Below are 27,916 nucleotides of genomic sequence, written 5' to 3' on the forward strand. Positions count from 1 at the left end.
GGTGCACGGAGCGGGCGCACGGGGCTGCTTCAGGGCTCAGGGCAGGACAAACCGGGGTTGGGCGTCCTCTGGGCCTGGGTTGCCATGGCGACCAGTGCAGGTGGACAGGACCCCGCAGGCCCCTCCCTGTGCCAGGACTGCCGGGAGCTGTCGGGGAGGCGGGGCGCGCCCTGGGGTCACAGGGATTGCGTTCACTGGGAATCAGCCAAGCTCCTCCTCACTTTGGCCGCCCTGGGGGGCCCCTGCCCTACACCATGAAAGAGCAGGTGCTGGGGCAAGAGATGAGGGGAGGAGGGAGGTGAGGGGACAGACCTCCCTTGACCATTCCGCAGGGACCAAGCCCTCAGGGAGCGGCTGGGACAGGGCCTCAGGGATGAGGCAGGGATCAGGGGAGGCTCGGGCCTCAGGGCTGCGGCATCATCCCCATAGAGACCAGAAACTGCGTATTATTTTATGTCTGCAAATTAATTAGATTAACGCCTCGTCTTTGATTTCCCCCTCTTAATAATGCTTGAATCAGCCAGATATGGTATGGTGGCCCGGGCTGCAGCCCCAGCTACTCAGGAGGCTGAGGCAGGAGGATGGCTTGAGTCCAGAGGGCGGGGCCAACCTGGGCAACCCCGGGAGACCTCAGGTCAAAAAAAAAGAAAAAGAAAAAGAAAAAGAAAGGTTGGGCACAGTGGCTCGTACCCATGATGCCGGAGGCTGAGGAGGCTGAGGCAGGAGGGTCTCGAGTTCAAAGCCAGCCTCAGCAAAAGTGAGGCCCTAAACTCAGTGAGACCCTGTCTCTCAATAAAACACAAAATAGGGCTGAGATGTGGTTCAGTGGTGGAGGGCCCTTGAGTTCAATCCCTGGAACCAAAAAAAAAAAAGCAAAATATGCTTTCCTGAGTGTTTATTTCCAGTGAGCATTATGACTTTTTTTTTTTAAACCAGCCAACTGACTAACTTGCTTCTCTGCTGGCCTCAGCATTTGCAGTGTCTATTAATAAGGGACCTATCGGTGACTGACTGGTTCCCACGGGATCCACTGAGGCCCTGGTGGAGGTGGGGGCTACTGTCTCCTCTGGAGAGGGGGCGAGGCCCTGGGTGATGGGAGGGCTGGATCTCCATCCTCTCCCCTAGGCTGGTGGCTGGCCGCTCCTGGGAAAAGCCAGTTCCCTCTGCAAAACCCGGGAACTGGAGTGGGGAAGCTCAGGCTGCGGCTCTCAGGCCCTCACCCTGTGTGCTGATGAGAGTGTGGAGGATAACAGGCAGCACTTCCTGGTGCTCCCTACTGCTGCTGAAGCAGCTGACAGTTTCTTTGTGTCCGCAGCACTGGGGACTGAACTCAGGGGTGCCTTGCCACCCAGCCACACCCTCAGTCCTTTGTATTTTATTTGTTTGAAACAGGGTCTTGCTAGGTTGCTGAGGCTGGCCTTGAACTTGCCATCCTCCTGCCTCAGCCTCCCGAGTAGCCGGGATGACAGGGGTGCGCCCCCCTCCTGGCAATAGCTCCCCGTTCTTGAGCACAACTGGCCAGTCTCAGGCATTTTGTGATGACACCATGTCCCCCACATCTGTCATTACTTGAGGGAATTCACAGCGTGAGCTTAGCCTACAGTAGGCACTTAGCAAATGGTGAAAGGCTCCATCAGCCCAGTGGGGAAAGCTCGGGAGGGACAAGGACCCACAGGATGGTTTTAGGAAGGCATTGAGGAAATACGGAGACCGAGTGGCGCCAGGGCCGAGGGGCGCGGTGGGCATCTGGGGAAGGGGAGTAGGTGAGGTCCCACCCAGGAAGACACTGTCCTTTCTCCTGGGCGACTCCCTACCCTCTCTCATGCAAATGGAAAACCGGCTTGTAATCATCAGAACCTTTCATTTTAAGCCAACGTGGTTTTGACCAAACTCAGAAAACACTCTTTGTGTGTTTTTAGTGTGAACCGCATTTTTCTGACTGCAGCCCCTGGACGGTACAGGAGGCCTGGCCTCTGCTGCTGTGGAACCTCACCAGGACTTGGCCGGGTCTATCTAGAACACCGAGACACCGTCAGCACCTCCCTTCCTGGGCTCTGAGGTGTCTACAAACCCCAAGTCGTCAGCCTGCGCCTGCGCAATCATGTCCCCGCAGCCACCAGAACCATGTCACTGCGTCCCCAGAATCCCTGCGCTCAAGTGTGGTCTCTGGAGGGCAGCGCTGACCCCACCTGGGAACTGCTCAGAAAGGCAGAATCTTAGGCTCCCCCGAGGCCCAGGTCCTGAATTAGAATCCGAGTTTTAACAAGATTCCCGGGAGAGTCTCTCCCTCTCTCTTTCACACACAGGGTCAAGTTTAAGAACTGCCGGCCTCATTTGGATACCACAAAACAGAATCACTGACCCACACCACTAAGCCAATCAACCCAGAGCCCTACTGGTCACATAAGGGGGGACTAAGGGGACCCTGGTTTATAATGGAACAATGTCCACACCCCCTTGAAGCTGTTGGGCCCCTTTGTGAAGAATCACCTTGAGTACTCTTAAGGAAGGAGGACACGGTCAGGGACCCGGTTAGCCCTGGCCTGGGGACATGCCCAAGAGCCTCTGGTACCCTGCTGCCCCTTCAACTCTGGGGCCCCCAAGAGCCTTCCCACGTTCCTGGAACACACCAGGTAGGCCGAGACTCGGCGAGCTGGGAAAAGGTCTAATTTTACTGAGCACTTACTAGGCCCGGGGCCCTTCCAGGCTCCGTGGACTTCACCTCGTTTAACCCCGGCAATGGCCCGATTCCACTCGCTGGGCCTGTTTCCCAGGTGGGAAGACAGGTGCGAGGTCACTTAGGGCCACCAGCAGCAGCACAGGGAGAGCTGGACGAGAGCTCTCCTGCGGGGTGCGGTCCTCCCCGGGCTGCCTGATGTGCCCAGGTGGACGGTCCCCGGGGCTCCAGGCTGCCCGTGGGGCGCTGCCCTTCGCCCCTGTCCTCTCCCCTCTGTGAACCAGGGCTGGGACGCGGCTGAACCCCACTTACTTCCTCCGCCGGTGCCGGCGCTCCTTGTCTTCCCTCCGTGTCGTAGGTGTCCTAGGTGGCGGGAGGGCCGTGCCGGTGTCGCCTCCTGCGCTCGCCCCCGTCGGGGCCCTCGCCCTCGCCCTCTCCGCCGCGGGCGGGCCGGCTGCCCTCGCGGTGGCGCGCCCGGCGCTCGGGCTTGTCGTCGGCCGCCTCGTCCCCGGGCCTGCGGTGCACGCGGTGCCTGCGCGGCTCCCCGTCGGCGCCGGTGCGCGGCGACCCGCTGCGGCTGTCCCTGGGCGCCGCCTGGCGGTGCGCGTGCCTGCGGTGCGCGTCCCCGGCCTTGGGCCGCTCGGCCTCGGCCTCCCAGAAGCCGGGCTGCTCCGGGCCTCCCTCGCGGGGCGGGTGGTCGGACTCGCGGCCGTAGGGGCCCTCGCGGCTCGGCTCCTCCTGGCCGCCCGCCCAGGGCCTGCGCGCGTCGGGGCCGGCGGGGTCGCGCGCGCGCTCGCGCTCGTGGTAGCGCGCCTGCTTGCGCAGCAGGTCGTCGGCGCGCGGCGGGCCCAGGCGCGGCTCGACGGCGGGTTCGGCGGCGCGGCTCTTGTTGGTGTTGTTGTTGCGGTTCTCCTGCGGGTCCACCACCAGCGGCCGGTCCAGGTGCGTCTTCACGTCGGGCCGCAGGTGGCGCGCGTAGGACGCCTTCCAGCGCTCATCGGGGTCCAGGCCAGGGTAGAGCGCCTCGCGGCTGGCCAGCAGGTTCTGCTTGCGCATCTCGCTCGTGCGCTGCTCCCACACCGAGCGCGCCGCCTTCTGGTTCCTCTGCTGCTCCTTCCTGCAAGGCAAGGCCGGTCGGCGCCCCAGGACCCGCGCCCCGCGCCCCGCGGTGGATCCCCTGGCGCGGCCGCGCCCACCCGGGTCCGCACGCTCAGCCTGGCCCGACGGGGCGGCCCAGCGGGTGTCCCGGGTGACCTCCCAGGCACCTGGGCCCGAGGCGGGCCTGTCAGCCTGGCCGAGGGCCCTACTGTCTTCTCTACTCTGCCGCCAACGGCAGCGCGGGAACCTCTGGGGTGGCTTTGAGCATCCTAATGGCCTCGGAGATGGCCACGGAGGCCAGCGCGGTGGACATGAGCCTGTGCACGTTCCACAGCCCCCAGTGCCCGCGTGGCCTGAATGGGAGTCTGGGGTCACAGAAAGGAACCAGGGCAGCCAGGGTGGGCAGTGCGGGGGCTGGGGTCCCATTCAGGGCCCTCGGAGCCTCCCCAGGGCTGCGGGACACGGGTGGTGTTATAGGGACCCTCGCTGTGCTCAGGCTGTTCCTAACCTCACCTACCGCGCATGCGCCTCCCTGGGCTCCCCTCCTGCAGCCACCACCTCTTAGTTTGGAAAAGCTGCCCCCTCCCCGTAGTCCCAGAATGCAGCGCTCTGCAGCATGAGACCCCCTGAGTCCCCCACCCCACCCGCAAAGGCACAGCTCAGAGCACTGTGTCCTCCGCTTTCTTTATCCAAGGTCTCTGGTTCCTCACTGCCTTGTTCCCGACCCCAGCGAACTGTCTGCTCCATGCACCTTCAGAATCTGTCCAGGATCCTGCTACATCCACACCTCCTCGGCCCCATCTTGGGCCAGTCCCCATCTCCTTTGCAAGGACAGGCTGGTGCCCTCAACCTGCCCTGCTGGGCCACCTCCCTCCCTCACTTCCACAGTCCGTTTCCCCACAGTGGCCAGAGGGCACCTGTGAGCACTTGAGTCAGGTCCTGACCCTCCTCTGCTCCTTTGCCAATGATGCAAAACCCAAGTCCTCCCCGTGGCCCCCAAGGCCCTGCATGACCTGCTCGTCACCTCCTTGCCCTCGTCTCTCCCTCCACAGTCCCCTTTCTGCTCACTGGGTTCCAGGCACACCAGCCTCGTTCAGATCCCCTGAACACACCAGGAGTCTGCCTCAGGGCCTTTGCATATACCAGTCCCTCTGCTTGGGATGCATTTTCCCCACATCTCCTCCTGGCTCCTTCCTCACCTCCCTCAGGTCTTGCCACCATCCAGGGGAGGCCTTTCGTGAGTTTGAAAGCACAGCTCTGGGCTGGGGGTGCTACTCAGTGGCAGAGAGCATCCTACCCCCGCACACGCCAGGCCCCGGGGCCATCCTCAGCAGCACCACCCTCTGCACTTCCGCCCTCCCCTCTCCATCTTTTTTTCTCTAGTTCTGTGATCTTGTCATCGCCCCCGCTGACTTGAGAGCTACCCAAGTGGGGCTTTCCAACCTTGCCGGGTGGGAGCGGGGCACCTCCGCCCAGTGGTTAGGGACAGCCCACCCCCGACTCACACAGCTATGGACATGTTGGCCACCGATAGGGGGCTCACTTCCGCCACCTCCTTGGCCTTCTGCAGCGCGAGCTTCTGGTTGGCGGCCTCCTCCTCCTCTTGTTCGTCCTGGAAGGACACAGGTCTCCTCACAGGCCCACCCTGGGAGGTGTCCGAGCACTGAAGAGCAGGCTGGGGCTTGGCCTGGCCTGGGGGTCGGCCATGCAGAGCCGGGGTCCCCACAGCAAGGGCCACCCGCTTCACGCCCAGCGGCCTCTGGCCACCAAGCCTGTTCTGACCCAGCCAGGGGGGGCCCGCGGAAGGACTCGCTCTCTTTCCTGCCTCACAGGCCCTTGTCCCGAAGCCGAGTCCCCAGAACACCGAGCGGTGCCCGGTGCAGGAAAGTGCTTTCCCAGGCTCCGCTGGGCACCACCAATAGCCCCAGAAGCGGGCTTGGGCCCCCACTGCCCTGAGCCGGGGTCGCGGCCACTGTCCGGCTGCCTGATGGCCAGGTCAGAGAGGAGCAGGACGCAGGCATGCTGGAGGACACACAGGAAGGGGCGCTTTGGGACTTTCCACCCTTCAGCCGTCACAGGGGGCTCAGCTGTGATGTGCACGTCCCTCGTTCCCAGTCCCCGCGGCCGGAGGCTGAGGCAGGAGGACCGCGAGTTCCAAGCCAGCCTCAGCAAAAAGTGAGGCGCTAAGCAACTCAGTGAGACCCTGCCTCTCAATAAAATACGAAGTAGGGCCGGGGAGGTGGCTCAGTGGTCGAGGGCCCCTGAGTTCAGTCCTCGGTGCCCCCCCCAGGCCCCCTCGAACAAAGAAAGAGAAAAACCCACGTCCAGAAACAAACCCACTGTTCAGGACAGCAGGCGGCTCAGACGGCGCCTCCTTCACCCTGAAAGCATGCAATGGAGGAAGGATAGCATCTTCAACAAATGGTGTTGGGAAAACTGGAAATCCATATGCAACAAAATGAAACTGAATCCCTTTCTCTCGCCATGCACAAAAGTTAACTCAAAATGGATCAAGGAGCTTGATATCAAATCAGAGACTCTGTGTCTGATAGAAGAAAAAGTTGGCTCCCATCTACATATTGTGGGGTTGGGCTCCAAATTCCTTAATAGGACACCCATAGCACAAGAGTTAATAACAAGAATCAACAAATGGGACTTACTTAAACTAAAAAGGTTTTTCTCAGCAAGAGAAACAATAAGAGAGGTAAATAGGGAGCCTACATCCTGGGAACAAATTTTTACTCCTCACACTTCAGATAGAGCCCTAATATGCAGAGTATACAAAGAACTCAAAAAATTAGACAATAAGATAACAAATAACCCAATCAACAAATGGGCCAAGGACCTGAACAGACACTTCTCAGAGGAGGACATACAATCAATCAACAAGTACATGAAAAAGTGCTCTCCATCTCTAGCAGTCAGAGAAATGCAAATCAAAACCACCCTAAGATACCATCTCACTCCAGTAAGATTGGCAGCCACTATGAAGTCAAACAACAACGAGTGCTGGCGAGGATGTGGAGAAAAGGGTACACTTGTACATTGTTGGTGGGACTGCAAATTGGTGTGGCCAATTTGGAAAGCAGTATGGAGATTCCTGAGAAAGCTGGGAATGGAACCACCATTTGACCCTGCTATTGCCCTTCTTGGACTATTCCCTGAAGACCTTAAAAGAGCATGCTACAGGGATACTGCCCCATCGATGTTCATAGCAGACAATTCACAATAGCTAGACTGTGGAACCAACCCAGATGCCCTTCAATAGATGAATGGATAAAAAAAATGTGGCATCTATACATAATGGAGTACTACGCAGCAATAAAAAATGACAAAATCATAGAATTTGCAGGGAATTGGATGGCACTAGAGCAGATTATGCTTAGTGAAGCTAGCCAATCCCTAAAAAACAAATACCAAATGTCTTCTTTGATATAATGAGAGCAACTATGAACAGAGTAGGGAGGAAGAGCAGGAAGAAAAGATTAACTTTAAACAGAGACATGAGATGGGAGGCAAAGAGAGAGAAAAGGGAAATTGCATGGAAATGAAGGGAGACCCTCATTGCTATACAAAATTACATATAAGAGGTTGTGAGGGGAATGGGAAAATAAACAAGGAGAGAAATGAATTACAGTAGATGGGGTAGAGAGAGAAGATGTGAGGGAAAGGGAGGGGGGATAGTAGGGGATAGGAAAGGTAGCAGAATACAACAGTCACTAATATGGCAGTATGTAAAAATGTGATGTGTAAGCGACGTGATTCTGCAATCTGCATTTGGGGTAAAATTGGGAGTTCATAACCGACTTCAATCTAATGTATGAAATATGATATGTCAAGAGCTTTGTAATGTTGTGAACAACCAATAAAAAAATAAAATAAAAAATTAAAAAAAAATAAAAAAAATAAAAATCTTTAAACACAATCCCCGTACTGTACCTCCTTTGTGAGAATATAGTTAGTAGGTTATAGTTAGTAGCAATACTGGTATTACAATCTTGAAATTAATGATTATTGTAGGTTTACATAATAAGAAGAAATATGAATGTTAAGAAAGTTCTAGTGTAAGATAAAAAGGAAAATTCAATATAAAATAAAATGATTTAAGACACGTCATAATGCCAGACTTGACTTGGACACATCGATGGGTACCTTGTGATTTTAAAAACCCTCATGTGGGTTCTCCACTGATAGGGTCCAGCAGCAGTGATGCCTGAAGGGCAGTCAGCATCCCTCCACCCACTGTCTCTCCAAGAACCCAGACCAGAGGACTGCAAGGAACCCAGACCAGAGGACTGGGAGCCCCTGGGTTGCAGGTGGGAAGTACTGGGGAGCTTAGATACCTTATTCTAGGAAGGAAGGCTCAGAGGTTTGCAGGGGGGCAACCACACCGCCTGGAGACAGTGTGGAGGTACCTGCCCTGGCCGCCTTGGGGATCTGGAACACTAATAAGAATAATAACAATTATGAATTTTAACACATAAAATGTAACACTTTATTAAATGGACAAGATTCTCATATTCTCATAGGCTTCGCAGAGCTGCGAGATCTGTGCATGCTTCTGTGCCAGCATAACTCATGCACCTGCTGCTAGGCTTTTGTGATTACAGAGTTATGGCATTTAACACCATATTTTTCCAATTTTGTAATTGTATTATACTATTTGGTAGCGAGGAGGGAAAGTAGCAGAGTGTTTTCTCTTCCCCCTTTTCCCAAAAAAAAGACAAAACTCCAATAGCAGTGAAAGCACTGTTATCATGAACACATTATCATGAACATGGAAATCCAGGTGAGCACAGAAAGCAGGCTGGCAGGCTTGGAAGTCCCCCTGGGCAGTGGTCACTCATTCTGCATCACCGTGTCCCTCCTCCACTTTCCCCTCCCTTTCTTCCCAATTTGTAGCTCTCAATGCCTAATGGAAGAAAAAGTAGGGCCAAACTAGAGATCTTGCTCAAAATAAAAAACAAAGGAGGGCTGGAGACATGGCTCAGTGGGTAAGCACCCCTGGGTTCAATCCCCAAAACCAAAAATTAAAATAAAATAAATTACAAAAGGCTCATTGAGCTCTCAATGTTCTAATTCAGACTCTCAGCTGTGTCTTTTGTTATTACTATTTACAGTTGTTAGTGCATAATAATTGTACAACATAATGGATTTCCTGCAAAATTTCATAGGCACATATGATGCGTTTGGATCTCATGGATCCACTGAAAGCACCTTTTAAGATGAAAACAGGGCCAAAAAGAGTGAGAGAAGTTGTCCCAAGAGACAATGGTGAGAGAAAGAAATGTTCGTGGGAGGCCTGTGAGGAGCAAGGCTCGGGTTGTGGGGCCTCTCCCCGTCCCACAGAAGGACACCTAGGTTGGCTCCACAGATTAGCTATTGTGAATTATGCTGCTATAAACATTGATGTGGCTGTGTCCCTGTAGTATACTGTTTTAAAGTCTTTTGGGTATAGACCAAGGAGATGGACACCATTTAGTTTCATTTTGTTGCATATAGCTTTCCAGTTTTCCCAGCACCATTTGTTGAAGAGGCTATCTTTTCTCCAATGCATGTTCTTGGCACCTTTGTCTAATATAAGATAATTGTAACTTTGTGGGTTAGTCTCTGTGTCCTCTATTCTGTACCATTGGTCTACCAGTCTGTTTTGGTGCCCATACCATGCTGTTTTGTTACTATTGCTCTGTAGTATAGTTTAAGGTCTGGTATAGTGACGCCACCTGCTTCACTCTTCTTGCTAAGGATTTCTTTAGCTATCCTGGGTCTCTTATTTTTCCAGATAAATTTAATGAATGCTTTTTATATTTCTGTGAGAAATGATATTGGGATTTTGATTGGAATTGCACTAAATCTGTATAGTACTTTTGGTAGTATGGTCGTTTTGACAATATTAGTTCTCCCTATCTAAGAACAAGGGAGATCTTTTCATCATCTAAGGTCTTTTTGGATTTCTTTCTTGTGTTACGTAGTTTTCATTGTGGGGGTCTTTCACCTCTTTTATTGATTCCCTAGTTTTTTTGTTTGTTTGTTTGTTTTTGAGGCTATTCTAAATGGGGTGGTTTTTCTATTTTCTCTCTCAGAGGATTTGTCACTGAGATACAGAAATGCCTTTGATTTATGGGTGTTGATTTTATATCCTGCTACTTTGCTGAATTCATTTATTAGTTCTAGAAGTTTTCTGGTGGACTTTTTTGGGTCTTCTATGTATATAATCATATTGTTGGCATATAATAGTGCTAATTTGAGTTCTTCTTTTCCTAACCATATCTCTTTAATTTCTTTAGTCTGTCTAATTGCTCTGGCTAGAGTTTCAAGAACTATGTTAAATAGAAGTGGTGAAAGAGGGCATCCTTGTCTTGTTCCAGTTTTTAGAGGGAATGCCTTCAATTTTTCTCCATTTAGAATGATGTTGATTTGGGGCTTAGCATAGATAACCTTTATGAAAGTCTTTATACAGTTTTACTCTCAGGAATGAAATGGGCAACCAGTGAAGTTCAAAGCTATTCCTGGATTTTGTGTGCATAAATGTGAACTCCCCACACCCAGCACTGACATGGGGATGCCTGGGGTGTGCCTGCACATTGAGAGGTAGGTTATAAAATTACCATAAAGCCAACAAAGTCAGAGGTAGGCAACGTCACCTTTAATACATAAAATAAGACACAAGCCAACATGCACTGACTATCCAAAATGAAGACATCATCAGATCCAAAGGAAGAACATGCCAGTCAAAAAGAAAAACATGGAAAGGGAGAAGCAATATTTTCCAGGGACAGAACAAACCCTGAGCAGCTGGAAAGGAGGTGAGATGCATGCACTGCCCATATTGGGTCCCATGAGCAAGGCCACTCCAAGAGAAAAACCTCTCTTGTCCATTGTCCCTATACCCAAGGGCAGTGTGGTAGACATGCGGGCCCTGGATGTAGTGTCTGGGAAGTGTGAGCATCTGGTGGGGCCAGCCTGCCAGAGGAAATGCAAGTCAAGAACAGTGAGGGCTGGCCGCCTGGGGCTCCCTACATCTGAGCTTTGAGTTTCAGATCTATTTTGGAGCAAGGACACTGAAGCCAGGGACAGTTGAACTGCTGCCCCACCCCGCCTCCTCGGACCTGGGCTCGCTCCGGCTCCCGCTGTCTACTCCGCATGCCGCCACCAGAGGGCGCCGCGAGCACCTGCGTCAGGCCCCACTTGGGCGGAGCGCCCGAATTCTCAGGCCAGGCTCACGGTTCCCTGCCTGCTCTGTCCTCAGCCCTGGGGCTCCTCCTCACTCCCCTTCAGCCGCACCGACCTCCCCACTGCTCCTTAAATGTGCCCGGCATGCTCCTGCCTCAGGCCGTCCCATGATCCTTGTGCGGTGTGCTTTCTGTGCTAGGACAGTTTCCTAAGAAAATCTGCGTGGCCCCCTCTCTCCCCTCCTCCTGCAGCGGTCTGCTCAGATCCTCTGCCGAAGAGGCCTAGGGGACCTCCGTCACCAAGCACCGTCCCCCCACCCATCGCTTTCTATTGACTTCGGCTTTCTCTTTTGACTTAAGTGGTTGTCCCCTATATCACCGCGAGAGGGCGCGCGCACGCCCGTTTTCACCCCTTTCTTTTTGGACTCAGGGTCTCGCTACGTTGCCCACGCGGGCAACTAACTCCTGGCTCCAGTGATCCTGCTGCCTCAGCCTCCCCGGTGGCTGGGACCACAGGCGTGCAGCACCGCACCTCGCCCCTGGCTTCCCTTTCTTTTCTCTCGTGGCCACAGGGTCTAGGGATGTGGAGTTCTGCGGTCCCTGGGGCGGATCCTCGGGTTGGGAGGTGAAGACCATTGGTGATGACCTGGATCCCCTTGGCACGGGAGCCTTTTCTTCTTCCTTTCTCTTTGCAGAGCTGTGGCTTGAACCCAGGGATGCCCCTCCACTGGCTGCACTCCCGGCCTTCTTTTTTCTTTTAAGACGGGGTCTCGCTAAGGCGCTGAGGCTGGTCTGGAACCTGAGATCCTCCTGCCTCGGCCTCCTGAGCTACTGGAATTACAGGTGGGCACCAGTGCCCTGCCCTTAGGAGGATTTTAAATGTTCCCAACACAAAGAAATCACAGGCGCTGGGGGCACTGGGTGCTGACTGCCCTGATCTGATCACGACACACCCTGATCTATCCCCCGCACACCGCACCCCACAGACACCTGTAATTATTACATGTCAACTTAAAATAAGATGATCTGGGGCGGGGCTGGGGCTCAGGGTAGAGCGCTCGCCTAGCACGTGCGAGGCCCTGGGCTCCATCCTCAGACCCCATAGAAATCAATCAATAAATAAAGGTATAAAATTATAAAAAGAAATATACTACAAACATGTTTCTAGTTTCTCTGGGAGAGAAGAAACCATCTGCTATGAGGGGCTGAACTGTGTCCCCGTCCCCTGCCAAGTTCCTTCGGTGCAGCCCTCACCACCACCATGGCCGTGGCTGGAGCCTCAGCAAGGTTAGTGGGGCCCTAGGAGGGCAGCTGGTGTCCTGGACAAAAGGGCCAGGGAGGGTGGCCCCTGGGCGCCAAGGCTAAGGCTGAGGACAAGCCTGCGGCCACCCTAGTCCATTGCAGCCACCCAGTGTGTGGTCCTGGTGGCCTGAGCAGACAAACACCTGCGCTCAGGCCAGAGCAGGGCCTCTGACTTCGCCAGCCAGGATGCTGGGCACGATCCTGGCTGAGGCATCTGGAGCCGTGGGTGCTGAGCAGCCTCCCTGCAGGAAGCCACACCCTGCCCACGTGGAGACCCAGGCTGTGGCAGGCCTGCCAGGTGTCCCTGGGTCAGAATGCCCTCGATGGGAACCACCGTCCCTCTGCCCAGTGGCTCTGGGCTGCACTCAGGCTGGGAAAAGCATGGTGTGACCTCTGCGAGGTGGCGGGTTTGTATGAGGCTGCCTTGGGCTTGCTCCTTCTTGGGTACAGAACTACTGGCACTGGGGATCCCGGGGCAGGAGGTCCTTGGCAGGTGGGCAGCAGTCACCCCAGCTGGCTGCCTCGGGTGCTGCCTGAGGGGTCTGCCTCCTGTCTCCCCCGAGTGGTCAGCTGGACCCCACCTCATGGCTGCAGGTGCCCCTGTGTGGGGAACGCAGAGCCACCTCTCGGGGTTCGACACACAGAGGCCACTCCATGCAATGACAACCAAGAAGGTCCCTGGACACTGGCCAGTGTCCCTGAGGGCGGAACTGCCTCTGCCTCTGAACCTGGACCCCACCTCCCCCGTTCTTCTCGCCGTAGCGCTTGTCACCCTCTAGCTGTTAACTCTACTTGGTGGCTCCCGGGACCCAGGCCTGCAGGATGCCCCTCCACCAGGTGGCTGGCCGGCTCTTGCCTCAGCCGCAGTGTGTATTGTGCCCCTTTCTCCTCGGTGCCTGGGGACAGGGGGTCGCTCTCCCCTGTGGTATCCCAAATGCCGAGGGCAGGGCTGGGCACACAGCAGGTACTCGACTAATGCTTTTGCTCAGAGCCACCATCATGGTCGCCAGTGGGGGCCCCAGACAGGGTGCCAGGAAGCCAGGGCCAGCCGAGGCTCCCGGCTGGGGGAGCTCTTCCAAGGACAAGGCAAGGGCGGCCCTGCCTTGGGAATGCCGTGTGCGGGGGAGGACACTGTGGCCACCAGGTGCTCTGGCCCCTGTTACTGCCCTGCCCGGAGCTCCTGTCCCCCACGAGACCCCACTGCTGCCCATCAGGGTCAGCGCCCTCCAGGGGCAGCCAGGGCTGCGGGTTTACATCTACCAGGCAGGTGGTGGCTCTGGGGCAGAGGGAGGCCTAAGTCCCTCAGGAGGAGGCCCCGGGTCCAACATAACATCTAGGACCCAGGGAGGACAGGGGGAATGGCCTTTTCCAGATTCTCCTGGACAGACACAGAGAAGAGAGGGACGGAGGCAGAGGGACAGAGAGGGCCCCCACCTGCCTCCCCGGTGCACAGGGTGGCGACATAATATCTGAGAACCTGCAAAGTGAGGGGGCTCATCTGTCCCCTGTGGCCTAGGCCAGCAGCAGAGGAAGCTCAGGGCGTCCAGGGACGGGGGTGGGCGCCCCCACGGCAGGCTCCAGGGAACCCTGAAGAGGCCGCCTCGGTCCTGTGGCCGGGGACTGAAGGCTCCTGGATAAAGTCACAGCCAAGTTCTTCTGGGTCCTTCAGAGACCAGCCCCGCCTGGCCAAGCCCTGGGCTCCAGCCGTGGAGACCCAAGTGTGGAACTCAGGGCCCTCGGGCATCTGAGAACCGCCTCCTGACACAGGGACATCCGCAGCCACTAAATCTGGTGGTACTTGAGACTCTGAGCTAAATGAGCTGGGGACCGGACCCAGGGCCCGTGCACCTTGGCAGGTGCCCTGCCGACGAGCTGTCCCCGCCCAGCTGCTGTTCTTCATAAGGTTCCCCGCCTCAGGTTATTTCACGACAGTGACAGACATTGGACTAACTCAGGTTGACCGCCCAGGTCTGTGGTCCCCACAGAGGGAGCCGGTGGAGATGAGGCTGGAGGGGTCCCCGCCTCTGCTCTAGAGCTGGGGCGTCTCCTCCTTGAGGCCAGGTCGGTTGAGGCAGCCCCTGGCGGCGGCGGCTCTGTCCTGCCCCACCCCTGCCTCAGGGCCTTTGCGCCTCCGGAGCCTTCTCCCCAGGCTTTTCCCTCTGAACCTTCTTGGGGAGCCCCCCTGTCTACAGGGGTGTCTGGCGCACATGACAGGCAGGACACACTGAGGGTTTGCGGAAGAGTGCCCGGCGACAAAGGGGTGGCATCTCTGCCCTGTGCCTGCTTCCCCCTCTGGGCGACCAGTCGGCCCTGCCCTTACCTTTGGCTATCTTGATGTCCAGGGCTGTGCGGATCAGCGCCATGAGGGTGGAGTTGAAGTGGACGGTGTTGTCATCCGCGACGGGCAAATCCATCCGCAGGAGCCTCTACAGAGAACCCGGGGGAGGGCCGTCACTCTTGGGTCCTCCTCTGGGGTCCCCGGCAAGCCACACCCACCCCATCGGGGACCTCCAGGAGAACTCTGAAGGCCACGGCGGCCCCACGCCCAGCCCCGAGTTTCCCAGTCTCCTCCGGTGGCCGCAGGGAGGGCACAGGGCTCTCCTGCGCGTCCTCGCCCCTCCTCGTCCCGCCGCCCTCCCAGGCGCCCGGCCTCAGAACTCTCCTGGATGGCTCCGTCCCCGTCTGACCCCAGAGAGAGCAAAGCCCAGTCCAGCACGTGCAGCAGCCAGCAGAGGGTCCCCGGCCACAGTCGCAGGCACCCGCCCCGCCCCTGTACGGCTGGACCAGGGCAGCCCCGCTGGACACAGGTCACATTCCTCTGGGAGGCAGCAGGCAGGCGCCCCGCGGGTGGGGCAGGCCCCTCGCAGCATGCAGCGAGGTGACACGGAACAGCACAGACATGCGCATGCAGACTCATTCATAGCTCTGTGGAAAGTGTATCTGGGGGCATGGCCGGACCTGGGCTGTGTGCAGCAGGAGGGGACGGGGTGGGGCATTCCCAGGCCCAGGGAAGATGATATTCCCTGTGTCCCAGCCAGGGGCTCTGTCCCCTGCTGGGTGGTGACGGAGGGGGTGTCAGGCTGGTGTGCACCAGCCCAGACAGAGGTGGCACAGATAGGGCTTTGGGATTCACCAGGGATTTCTGATACACATGGACAGGAAACAGGGAAAGAGGGTAGGGGACAGGAAACCTGGGGAAGGAACAAGTGGTATCTGGGGCAGGTCAGGGAGGGAGGCAGTGGTTAAACACAGAGAGGGTGGGGCTGGGGCTGGGACAGGGGTTTGAGCCTCAGCACCACATAAAAATAAAGGCATTGTGTTGTGTCCATCTACACCTAAAAAATAAATATTAAAAAAAATAAAAGAACACAGAGGGGGGCTTGGTGTACAGCTGTGCATGTTATACACTGCACAAAGGGCTCCCCAACTCAGAAATCATGGATTTGCATATTTAATACAACAGTTCCTCTCATTAGCATAAAAGTATCTTGGTCTGATCACATCCGTGGGTTACAACAATTTCCCAGCAGACAAAGTGTTCTGCGGAAAGGGTGTCCTTTTAAGTTTGCACAAAGGTGCCTTGGAGGCTCTGCATAGAGACGGAGCGAGGGGTCTCCTTCCCTCTCTACTGTGCCCACACACACCCTGAGAGAAGGGACAGGAGAAATGGAACCGGTGTGGTGGTGCACACCTATAATCCCAGTTGCTCAGAGGCTGAGGCAGGAGGATTGTAAATTCAAGGCCAGCCCAGGTAGGTTAGTGAGACCATCTCAAAACAAGAAGGCCGGGTGTGGCTCAGAGGCAGGGCACTCTGGGTTCCATCCCCAGTGTGGGGTGGGGGAGCTTGAGGGGGACAGGTAGGGCGGCTTGTCCTGGCCTCCACTGAGGAGGGGAGGGAGGCTGGCAGACCAGGTGAGAGGGGTGAGGGCGGGGGCTGCGGGAATCACACAGACAGGAGACACGTGGAAGGTTAGGGTTAGGGTTAGGATTGGACAGGAAGAGTATGAGGGGGGATGGGGTCTTGCAGGTGTATGTCCCTGAGCTTCTCAAGGATGAGTGGGGGGAACAGAGCGTTTGTCCTGGGGTGCCACGGGAGATTCCAGGGGGGGCCTGGGGCCTGGCTCAGCTGCCTGGTGGCAGCCCCTCACACCCTCAGCAAGCATGCACCCCCCGGTCGGCCACGGCGCCTGCCCGCCCCAGGCCCCGCCAAGGCAGCGTGCATGGCCTGCGTCAGTGTGCCACCGTCCAGGGGTCCAGCTGCGGCCCGCCTGCCCGCTCTGGAACAACGGAGAGGCCGGTTGGGGTGACTTTGGGGGATGGGTGGCGTGGGATGGGGGCTGGGGAGGCACCTCCAGGGGAGGGGGAGCTCTTGGGAGCATCGGATCCCCAAGGCCTGAGTCAGAGATCAGCTTCAGGTGTGTGCGTGGAAGGTCCCCGGGGCCTGGGGACTCAGGTGGCACAGAAGATGGGCCGGGGCCTAGCCTCTGTCCTGCAGGGTCCCTGTCCTGTCCTGGGTGCAGGGGCTGCTCTGGGGTCAGAGATGCCACTGTGACTCCCTGGAAGCAGGTTGTGTCCAATTTGGTTCCCCAGGGACCGAGTGGCCGCCAGGGGACCTGGGTGTGCCCCCCCTCCCTCCAGCATGTCGGCCATAATGGAGTCTCAGAGCACGTAGACACTCATCAGAAAGGACAACACTGTGCTGCTTAGAGTAGAGGGACGGCAGGAGCCAGTTACTCAAGGAGAAAAGAAAAAAGAAAAAACAAGAAGAAGAAAAGAGGGGGGTGGAAGAAGACTCGGCCGGGCGTTTCTGTCGAGCACTGAAAAATCCCCAGTGCCTGGACACCGCAGTCGGCACAGGTAGACTACCTTGTAGGCCACTCTGGCCGGACACTTCTTCCCCAGACCCAGGGGCGGAGACATGTGTCTCAGCATCTGATACATGTCCAGGTAAGGCATGCGGCCCCTGGCAGCACAGAACAGAAAACGAGGGACAGAACCAAGGGAGAGGGCGGAGGAGGGGGAACGGAGGAAAACCAAAACCAAAACCAAAAAAAAAAAAAAAAAACAAACCACACGAGCCGAAAAAATAGAGAAAGATGCAGAGAAATGATAAAATAGAGATTTCAAACAAATGGAAAAGAGGAGGAAAAAATGGAAGAAAAGGTGATTTAAAATGAGTATTTCACTGCTCACGAGCAGGGGAGAGTCGGGCTCGACCTGGGTTGGAGCTGGGACGTGGCGGGTGCGGAGGGGGGTCTCCTGGCGGGCAGCCGGGAGCTGAGCCTCGCTCGCGGGGTCATTTTGAAAGGGGGGCGACATTCTCTGGTTTGGCTGAGGCTGGTCTCTGAGGGGGCCGGGGGGGAGGGGCCAGGTGGGGAGGGGGCTGGGGCTCTGGGAGTGGGGTACGGGGGAGAGTGGAGCGTGGGGCAGAGCAGAGTCACACTCCACCCCGAGGTGGAGCTGATCTGGGGTGCCGTGGAGATCCCGGGATGGGCGGCCAGCTAAGAGCAAGCAGAGATGGCCGAGGGAACACAGGAGTGTGCGTCCATGCTTCATCGACCACATGGCCGCATTCTGTCGCCTACACGTCTTCTAGTTCAATGCAAGAGAGAGATGGCTCTGTGTTTATATATATATATATATATATATATATATATATATATATATATATATTGAAGACCCCAAGCCACGCTCATTCCAGGATGCTAGCAGGTTTTAGTGGAAGTCAAACCTTGCAAGCAACCCTATGAGGACATTTCTTGCCTAGGCCGAGAGGGGGGGAGATTACGCGCAATAAACTGTACATGTCCTTATAATGGATCCGACCGCTGAAAGGGAAGACAGGGTTAGTGAGTGCGGCCCAGGCTGCCTCTGCCCCTGCCCCCAGCCCTCGGCGGGGCAGGGACAGCAGGGGCTGGACCTCCTGGTCTCTGGGACTGCTGCAGGCTTGGGAGAGGAGAGGTCTCTGGGGACATTCGGACACTGGGCCCCGCCCCGGGCGGGTCTGGTGGCTGTGCTGGGGGTCTTAGACCCACACCTCCCGCCAGGCCCTTGGCTTCTTGCCTCCTGGCACAATCTATGTGGGCTACACTGAGGGGGCTGGTGACAGAGAAAAGGGGGACAGCAACGGACCTAAAATCGAAAGAGGAAGAGTTAGGAACCCGCGGCACCTCTGGCCTTGGGGAGGGCTTGTCTGGGCTGCGGGGCTGGAGAGACCCATCCTCCCGCCCCCTCCTTGAGGCCTCCCTGCCAGGGCGGTGGCCAGAGGACAGGAGGACTCGGCCAACGAGGCCCCCTCAGTAATGCACTTTCAGGTGCCGAGACCAGCCCCACCTAGAGTCCCCATGGCTGGGGGCTCCAGGCCGCTCCTGGGGCCTCTGAGTGTCTGCAAGGGCCTGGTGTCGAGCGCACTCAGAGCCCACCCAGGTATGGGGGAGCCGAGCTGGGCCCCTCCAGCCCGCAGTGGCCTCTGGTCTCCAGAGATGGACGCTCTTTCTTCAAGGTCATGGGGAGGCAAGGGCCCACCCCCCTGGCCGCTCTAGTGGTTTTGTTTGAATGGTCACTGGGGATCCATCTCAGGGTCACATGACCACTGAGCCACGTCGCCAGCACAATTTTGTCTTTTATTTAGAGTCAGGGTCTCCCTGAATTGCTTAGCACCTTGCTTTTGCTGAGGCTGGCTGTGAACTCGGGATCGCCGCTGGGTGACAGGCGTGCGTCACCGCAGCCAGCTCGCTCCAGGTTTTGGAGGGGGTTCTGGGGCTCCCATCTTGTGCCAGATCTTGGCTGCCCAGCTGGGCCAGCCTCTCCCCTATGCCCCAGAGGAGTCCACTGGAGGCTTCAGCTCCTCCCAGGGCCTGCTGCGCTAACCCTTCAGGGTGCAGCAGGGCTCCCTCATTCTCCGGGTGACCCTCCCCTCTCTTCCTAGGGACAGGGCTTTGGCAGGGGTGAGACTCTGAGCACTTAGGCTGCGACGCTCAGGGTCATGGTTCTCCTTCTCTCCTCTGGACCGACGCAGGTGGGGTCCCTGCCAGAGCCTGGGACCCACGCCCAGGACCCGCCTGCCCATGTCCCAGCTCCGGCAGGAGGCCCCAGTGTGGCCGGAGGACCCAGGCACTCCTTACCAAGCGGCAGGGTCGTACTCGGCCCAGACACGCACGTATTCATCCAGGTGGTGGGGGCCTAGGATGGAGGAGTCTCGGGTGAGGTACTCAAAGTTGTCCATGATGACGGCGACGAAGAGGTTCAGCATCTGTGGGGCCCCAGGGGGAGACGGGAGTAGGAGGGAGAGAGCTGGGGTGGCTGGCGGACGCACCCACTGAACTCCCGCAGAGGCCCGGGGACAGAGAGCGGCAGTGGACCCCGAGGAGACACTCGCTGACCCAAGGAGGATAGCGAGGGTGAGCTCCGGTGAGCTTGGGTGCAGACGGGGAGGGAGAAGGGCAGATGGACGGTGGGGGGGCTGGGAAATGGGTCACACCAAGGGGACCACCGCTGGGGAGGACCCCAGATCCTCCCCCATCTGGGTCTCCAATGGAGGGGATCCTGGCCTTCCCCAGGGAATGGCAGCAATGTCTGGTGACACTCTTGGCTGTCACCCTATTGCGGGGAGGGACAGGGCTATCAGTTGGATCTGGAATGATCTCCAAAGGCTCTACCTAGTGTTTGGCAGTGTTCGGAGGTGGGGCTGGGGAGGTGACTAGGTCACCTGGGCTGGGACCTCATCAACACTGACCCACTGACAGGGTCATAACCGAAGGTGTTGGAGGTGGTGGAAACAGGAAGTGGGGGCACGCCCGGGGAAGGTCTACTGGGGCTTTGGCTCTTTCTCCATCTCCCTCCGCTTCCTGGCTGCATGATGTCCTGCCTCCCCCACTGGGATTACGCTGTGCCTGACTCTCCTTGGGCTGACATGGTCATCTAGTGTCAGGGGCACCCAGAGGGTGCAAGTTGGGGTGCCCCCAAGCTCAGCGGGATCCACACTGGGAAACTTGGGTTCACTGAGCCCCAGGCTGGCTGGGAGCAGCCCTGAAGGAGCAGATTGGTCTCATCCTAGAGAAATCTGGTCCTGAGCCAGAGAGGAGTCCAGGCCCGCCCGGCCTCCCCTCCCGCAGACTCACCAGGAAGGAGCAGAGGAAGATGAAGGACACGAAGTAAAAATAAGCGAACTCGTTGCCGCAGTCGGCTGTCAGGATGCCAGAGTTCTTGTCACATGGCTTCCCACTGAGGCAGGAGAGCATGATGTTGTGCCAGGCTTCCCCGGTGGCACTCCTGAGGACAGGGAGGGGCATCAGGGGCCTGGGCACCCGGCTCTGGCTGGAGGCCAAGGCCTCTCGGGAAGGGGCGCGTGTGGGTCAGACACTGGGCTCTGGAGCTGGGTGGGCTGATCTGAGCCCCAGGTCCACTGCCTCCCCTCCCTAGGACATCGGGTGGACATTCTCCTCCTTGGCTGAGCTTTAAAGCCCACGGGGACTTTTGAAAATGCTGGTGCTGGGTGAGGAGCTGGTCAGGGGCAGAGGGCTCGCTCACACACAAGGCGCTGGGCTCCACCCCCAGGATGGGGCAAGCTGAGGCCCACGCTCCACCCGACAGGTCGGACCCGGCTGGACTGGGCCCAGGGACATCTGCATAACCTAAAAGCTCTCCTCCCTCCAGGTGACTCTCCCCGAGAGTCTTTTCTCCCTGGGTCACTGTGCTCCGGGTGAGCTGGCCCCTCACTGTCCTCAAACGTGCCAGCCATGTCCCAGCCACGATCCCTGTGTCAGCTGTCCCCTCTGCCTGGCCACCCTTCCTGACATCCACATGGCTCCCTCCTCACCTTTGTCCCTCTAACGTCACACCTCCAGACAGGTGTGACCAACAGGCCCTCCATCCCCTTCTTTTTATTGTTAGATGAACCTATTTTTTTTATTGCGGCAAAATTCTTAAATAGACCATTTTAACCACTTCGAAACACACGACTCAGTGGCACCAACTGCTGTCACACCGCCCACCCCAGAACTTTCTCACCCTCCCCAATTCTGCTCCCTGTAAGTAGTAACTCCCTGCTGTCTGCCCCCAGCCCCGCACCCCCTGTTCCACTTTCCAGCTCTGAATTCACCTATTCTAGGCACCTCCCACAAGGGGCATCAAACACTATTTCTTTCTGTGTCCCCTTTCCGCCTCCTTTTTTTCTTTGTGTGTGTGTGGTATTCCTCCTCCACCACTGAGCTACTCACATTCCCAGCCCTTTTTGATTTTATTTTGACGCGGGGTCTCACTAAGTTGCCCAGCTGGCCTCGAACTTATGATCCTCCTACCTCAGCCTCCCGAATAACTGGGCTTACCACACCCAAATCCCCATGCCCTCCTGATCTAAAATTTTATCTCCATCTAGGATCTCCTATAATTGTTTTACCAATTATGTGTCTTCCTCATGGGAAAATTAACTTCCAAAGGATAGAAAGTGTTTTCCCTCTCCCTCTGCCGTATCCCGGGGTGTGGCAGTGCCTGGAACACAGTAGCTGCTCAATAAACCTCCGCTCGGGGAATGCAGGACGTGCATCCAGGCTTCACCAAAGAATCAACCTCAACAGCCCTAAGCCTCAGTTTCCTCAAGTGTCGGATGGGGAGTTCAAGCGTCCCCACCTCAGGAGGCAGTCAGGGGGATTCAATCGAGTTGAAGCCTGAAGAAGGCCTTCAGCAACTGCCCTGCCACGGACCCTTGCGCCCTGCACGCCCGTACAAACCTCCCCAGAAAGGGAGGAGGAGAGTGGGACATTTAAGAGATTAGCGCACGTTCCCCACCGGAAGGGATGGACGTGGGCACACACACCGGAAGAGAAGAATGAAGGCCTCCCCACCCGTGGAAGGGAGAAGCCACGCCCCCTCTCACCGGAAGAGAAGCATGAGCGCCTGGAAGAAGGTCCGGAAGTTGTTGTGCTCAGTGATTTGGAGCTCGTCCTCATCACTGTCCTCGTCCTCCATGTCGATGCCGATGTTGCCAAACACCTGCGGAATGGGAGGGTGACCACCAGGGCCAGCCTGCCGCCCCGCAGCCCGTGGCTTCAGGGAAGCCAGCTCCATCTCTTTGCCACCCGATTAGGGCTCCACTGGGCCGCTCCTGCCTGGGGGCGGCTGCCCCTCTGGGTGGCCCGACACCTTAGAGTGCGCGCTCACCTGCATCCCGATGATGGCGTAGATGAAGAAGAGCATGGCAATCAGCAGGCACACATAGGGCAGGGCCTGCGGGAGGGAAGGCAGTGAGGGGTGCTGGGCCCCTCGGCCCACCATTTCCTTCCCTTGTCCCAGCGCGACCCCCACTGGTCCGGGGGGCCACATGCTGTGCGAGTCCCGCCAGCGCTGGTCACTGGGGCTCTGTGATGAGGCCTTCAGAGCTCTGAAGACACCCCAGGGGCAGGAAGTTAGATAGGAGCCCCGAAGATGGCATCCCAGGATGGCTCCTGCACAGAGTCACGTCCAGTTTGATTCCTCTGGAGCACAGGAGTCCGCTCTTCTGAACCCTGGGCCAGGGGCAGGGGCAGGGGCTCACCTTGAAGGACTGCACGAAGGTCCAGAGAAGAATGCGGATGGTGTAACCCTGACGGAGGAGTTTGATGAGCCGGGCAGCTCGGAAGAGGCGGAGAAAACTCAGGTTGATGAAGTTATTCTGGGGAGATGGAGGGAGAGGGGTGACCATCCACCCACCCCAGGAGCTCAGAGCTGTCACCACTCACAGAGGCCCCTACATGAAGCCAACCAACAGGAAAAAAGCAAGCCAGACCCCAAATAAGGAGGGAAAGGAGAGAAAGCACTATTAATGCAATGGTGCAGAGGGAAAACTGGAAAAAAGGAAGGAAGTCAGGGGCAGAGGGTGGGAAGAAGGAAAGGCATCAACTCAAAAGCATCCGCCCTCCCTGCCAGCCCCACCCGCAGTGGGGAAAAGGAAAGAAAAGGGGGAAGGAGGAGAAGGGAACGGGGTGGGAAAGAAATAACAAAAGATCAAGGAAAAGAAAATATATCCGAATCATCCAATCAGGAAAAAAATCGAGATGGTTTTTATTTCTCCCAACAACCAAATGCACTGAGACGATAGGACACTAGCGGGTCAAGTTGCGGAACCCATCACACGTGTACGATGCACAAACACCGGGGCGGGGGCGGGGACGGGGTGGGGGTCGCCAGCACGCTCAGGCCTGGAGGACATGTGCGGGTTCCGAGGGCATGTTACGCTCCGAGCCAGAAATGCATCTGTCACGGGACTCACTGGGCACCCTGCCCTGCCCTGCCCTGCTGAGCTGCCCACCTGCTCCTGCCCGCCCTGACCTCACCCCACGGCCAAGAGGAGCAGCGGCTGGAGCCAATGGGGAGAAGCAGAAGAGCATCTTTCCTTACCCCCTTGGCGAGCGGGAATGGGGAGGACGGGAGGGAGCTGGGGCTGTTCGGCTGCAGGGTGAGTCCTCGCTGCCCGCTGAGTCGGAGAAGATGCATTTGGGGCCCTTTTCCCCCCTCTCAGGGATGGCTTCTCAGCTTCTGGGGCTGGGTGGAGTGTCACAGGACCAGGCCTGCGGGAAGCAGGAACGACTCAGCTCCCATGGGGCGGGTGAGCTCCGAATTAACCCCCAGCCCACCAAGGGGCAGGTGCGGGGGGCCGGGAGGTGGGGCCGTCCCTGCCCCCAGGACCTCCCTGGGTGGACTCTGATTTGCTCAAAAAAGCTTGTCTGCTCACCGGCCTCTGTGTCCTCCCACCCAAGCTAAAAGTGGAGCAGGAGGCTGGCAGGAATGGTGGTCACAACTCCTGGGTGTTTACATGACTGTCCTGAGGCTTCAGGGGACCCTGGCTGGGGGGCTAGAAATCACAAGTGGACCTGTTTGGCCAGTGAAGCTAATTTGTTGGGCCTGAGTAGCATCTTGTTATTTGATTATGGAAACTAGTTGACATCGTTTAAAAATAGGATTTGGTCACTGTCTGCTTTGGGGCAGGCCTGGGCCCCTATGGCCCTGGGGGCTGGCCACATGCCCTGCAGCTTTCCCAGGCCCCTCGTTCTAGCAGTGATGCTGGCTTTCCTGGCTCATGGCCTCTGAGTGATCCCTGCCTCGGGCAGACGTGGAAACCTCCCGTCGCTGGCTAGGACTTGGGGGGTGGGAGGCGAGGGGTAGTGGGTCTCCTGCTAAGGGGACCCCACCTGGAGTCTGGCCTAAGGGATTTGTGGGAGCAGCGATTCAGGCCCCATAGCAAGGCCTAGCACTGCTGAGCCCTCACCCCGCGAATGGAGCAGGGCGACCCATAAGGGGAGCCCAGGTATCGAAGCAACCCTCCTGGTTTCAAGCGTGTGCCAATTTGGGCAATGATTACATGGACATTGTCCTTGGTGCTTCTGGGGCACAGGGTTGTGGGGGACTCCCCGCTATGGGGCCTGTGTCTGTCAGTAGCTCTGGCCTGGGAGTGGAATTTCCGAGGTTGGCAAGAGGCCTCTCGGTTGGCTGGTGAGTCAGGTGTTCTATGGGATGCAGCAGCTGGCCCTTAGGCCTGGTGGCCAAAGGGGCTGGGCCCTACCTGACCGCACTGGGCCTGTCAGTGAGAACACCCAAGTTCTCACCAGAGCCCCAGCCCAGCTTGGTTCCGAGATCACCCTCCGTGCCCCTGACCTGACCCCAGCCCTGCCTGGCCACCCAGCTCCACCTGGGGACGGGGCCAACAGCCCAGGTGTCCCCAGCCCCCTCCCGTACACCCCCAGAGTGCAAGCCATCCCTTCCATGGGGCGGATCATAACATGTGGACTCGGGAGCATGCAGAGGCAGGCAGCCCTGGAAGCAGCCTCGGGGCTCAGGATGGAGCCTGCCACCAGGTGGAAGCAGCGGGATCTGGCAGGGAGATGTGCAGACAGCATGCTGCCCCTGGGGAGCCTAGGGAGGAGACACGAGGGAGGTGGGGTAGAGACCGGAGGGGTCTGGTGGGGCGAGGGTCCCGGCAGCCCTCATCCACCCGTCTCTTCCTGCACCACGTCCTGAGTGCCCCCGGAGCCTCCAGAGCCCCCTCCTAGCTTCCCCAGACCCTGCCCTGCCACTGGCCACAGGCCCTGGGGGCATGGAGTCCTTCCCTTTGTGGTCCTCTCTCCAGTGACGGCTCAGAGCCTGGTGTCCCTCGAGCATGCAGAAGGACATGGGAACCACCTGCCCAAGGGATGCACAGAAATTCTGCCCTCTGCAGACCCCTCCTCCTGCCCGACCTCAGCCCAAAGCTCCAGACGCCCCGCTGCCTGCCTCCCGGGTCCTGCGGGGACCTCAAACTCACCACGCCCACTCCTCCTCCTCCCAGGGCCAGCTCCCTCCTGCCCAGTCCAGCCCCATGCTCTGAGCCAGTCCCTCCAGTTCCCTGCTGCCTCCACTGCCACCTGTCACCTCTTGCTGGGACCTGATGCCCACCTCCAGCTCAGCCTCATCTCATTGTAGCCAGGCGCTCCCATCTCAACCATTTCAAATCACATCACCGCTTCAATCTTTCCAGGCCTTTCCTGGTGCTTAAGATTCCACAGCAGCATCCCCTGGCAGGGCCCCTCCCTCCCCAGCTCTCCGCTAGCTTTCCTCTGCCGCTTTGCTCCAGCCACACTCCCTCACCTGCAGCCCGGACCCCTGCTTTCTCCCCTGCCCCAGGGCCTTTTCACCCACCGTCCTGGGGCCTGGAATGCCTTTTTCTCCCCTCTCTACCTTGTTCATGCTGCTCAGCCTTCAGCTTGCAGAGAAGCTACGATTTCAAGTGGAGGTCAAGGGTTACTGGACCAATACCTGCCACCCCCACCTCACTCAGGCAAGGGGCAGAGACGGTGGCTGGCTCTGCCCACCTTGCAGTTGGTGATCATTCCCTGTACGGTGGAGGAGTGCGCTGCCTGCAGGGAGGGATCCAGTGCAAAATGCCACCAGTGGGGCCCTTCAGGGGCTCCTTGGTAATGATGGGCAGAAGGGCAGAGGTGGGAGGGGAAGGCGCGGAGTCAGAGGGAGAGATGAAGGAGGTGTGTGCTGGGTGGGGGGCGGCCCTTCAGGGTGGGTGGAAGTAATATAGGAGAGGGACTGCGTGTGTGTGCGTGCATGTGTGTGTGTGCGTGCAAGAGGTAAAGCCATAGAGAGAGACGAGAGGAAAAGTGTGAATTAGAGGCCATACCTGCGCCAGGTGTGCGCTGGCTGAGCACTTACTGGGTGTGGGTGCAGCGTGCACACCTGCCTATCAGGGCTGCAGGGAGAGCCTCAGTGGGCCACCAGACCCGAGTCTGTCCACTCTGGGTTCCCCTGTCCCTAAATTTTTGCTTGCATGCCTCCTCGCCCTGAGGTCTCCCTGCTGGCCTGGGAGCATCTCTATTGATGGAGGCCGGGACAGTGGGCTTGCAAGGGGTTGAGGCTGGAGGCCAGAGGGGAGAGAGTGGAAGAGAGGTGGTCAGTGGGTTTGGGCTTCCCAAGCTGAACCGGGTGGCAGTGTGGGGAGGTGGCTGGGCGTGGTGGGCCTGGGGGGCTGCGTGTGGGTGATGCTGGCGGGCCGGCCCTTGGGTCCAGGATGGAACACTGGGCCAGGCACAGTCCTTTTTCTGCAAATGATGAAAACCCACCCGAATGGAAACCCTCCATCCAGAACCTGCGAGGAACACCCAGAGCGGGAGGGGAGGGCGGGTGGGGCGGGGAGACGGACAGACGGGAGCGGGAGGGAGGGGAGACAGGCACCCCCAGGAAGCCAGGGCAGGCCATGCGTGCGGATGCGAGATGCTTCACAGTTAATGTAAGGCATTTAGACTTCAGAAAGAAGTAACACCAACCGGATTCTAGATGCGGATGTTGAAGATGGAGGGGGGCAGGCGGGCGGTTGGGGGCGGAGTTCAGCGTTTTTTAGGTTGATTTGTAACCAGTGCCAAAAAACCAATGGGTTTCGGTTCCGGGCGGGGAGTGGGGGTGGTGGTGGCGGTGGGTTGGGAGATAAGTCATTGGTGTATGAACACACAGACCACGTCATGGATGAACAAATGAATTTCATAGTGCATTTTGATTGGATGAGTTTTTCAGACGGCGTTGTGCCAATATACAGTTTAAACAGCAGGCATGGAAAGAGACAAGACAAGAAACAGTCATTATCCACCGCGCAGCGCCAACCCGTCCCCAGGCCGCTTGGCACCCTCCCCCCACCTGCCCTCCCGGGGCCTGGCTCCCCCCGCCGCAGCGTGGCTGGGCTCTGGCCTCAGACCTGGTGCCTTACCTGGGAGGCAGAGGGGGGCCCTGAGACCTAACAGCTGGGACCTGGTCATGCCCGAGGGCCCAGACACCCCCTGAAGCCTTCCCCTCAGGATATGACCATGCAGGGCTGGCTACCACACTGCCCAGGTACCCACGGCAACAATAGCAATAACAATAATAATAACCACCGTTAGGGAGACTTCCTGGAGACTCTGTGCCAAGCATTTCACGTGGAGCGTCCTCATCTGTAAAAACGCTGCCGCTCCCCCTAGAACACCCGATCTCTGGGAGCAGGTGTCCGCATGCTGCTCTGTTTTGCTTTGCACACCCCCCCGCCCCGTTCCCCCTGCAGCATCATTACCATGCCTGGCACACAGTAGGCACTCAATGTGTGCATGAATGGGAGTCATATAAGGAACTGATGGGATCAGTTGCACCAGTTCTGCCCACTCTACAGGAGACAGGTGACACAGCT

The 27,916-nt window shown here is 57.7% G+C and overlaps 1 protein-coding gene and 1 long non-coding RNA gene across 4 annotated transcripts in view; one reads left to right on the top strand and one right to left on the bottom strand.

Moving 5' to 3' along the window:
• LOC308631712 overlaps positions 1 to 27,916 on the top strand; it is an 895,537-nt gene that overhangs the window by 444,351 nt on the left and 423,270 nt on the right. The gene's annotated exons all lie outside the window — the stretch shown is intronic.
• The window catches only part of LOC308632038 (voltage-dependent P/Q-type calcium channel subunit alpha-1A-like), a gene marked incomplete at both ends in the record, with an annotated part of 99,785 nt that overhangs the window by 46,355 nt on the left and 25,514 nt on the right, over positions 1 to 27,916 (bottom strand). The window contains 10 exon segments of the mRNA XM_081263693.1: positions 2,990 to 3,051; positions 3,053 to 3,794; positions 5,281 to 5,467; positions 14,570 to 14,675; positions 17,981 to 18,077; positions 19,374 to 19,501; positions 20,370 to 20,520; positions 22,124 to 22,239; positions 22,408 to 22,473; positions 22,781 to 22,897. Coding sequence (XP_081119819.1) covers positions 2,990 to 3,051; positions 3,053 to 3,794; positions 5,281 to 5,467; positions 14,570 to 14,675; positions 17,981 to 18,077; positions 19,374 to 19,501; positions 20,370 to 20,520; positions 22,124 to 22,239; positions 22,408 to 22,473; positions 22,781 to 22,897 — 1,772 coding nt within the window.

The sequence above is a fragment of the Spermophilus citellus genome (assembly GCF_964194105.1).
Source record: "Spermophilus citellus genome assembly, chromosome: 12".
In the NCBI taxonomy this organism is placed as follows: Eukaryota; Metazoa; Chordata; class Mammalia; order Rodentia; family Sciuridae; genus Spermophilus; species Spermophilus citellus.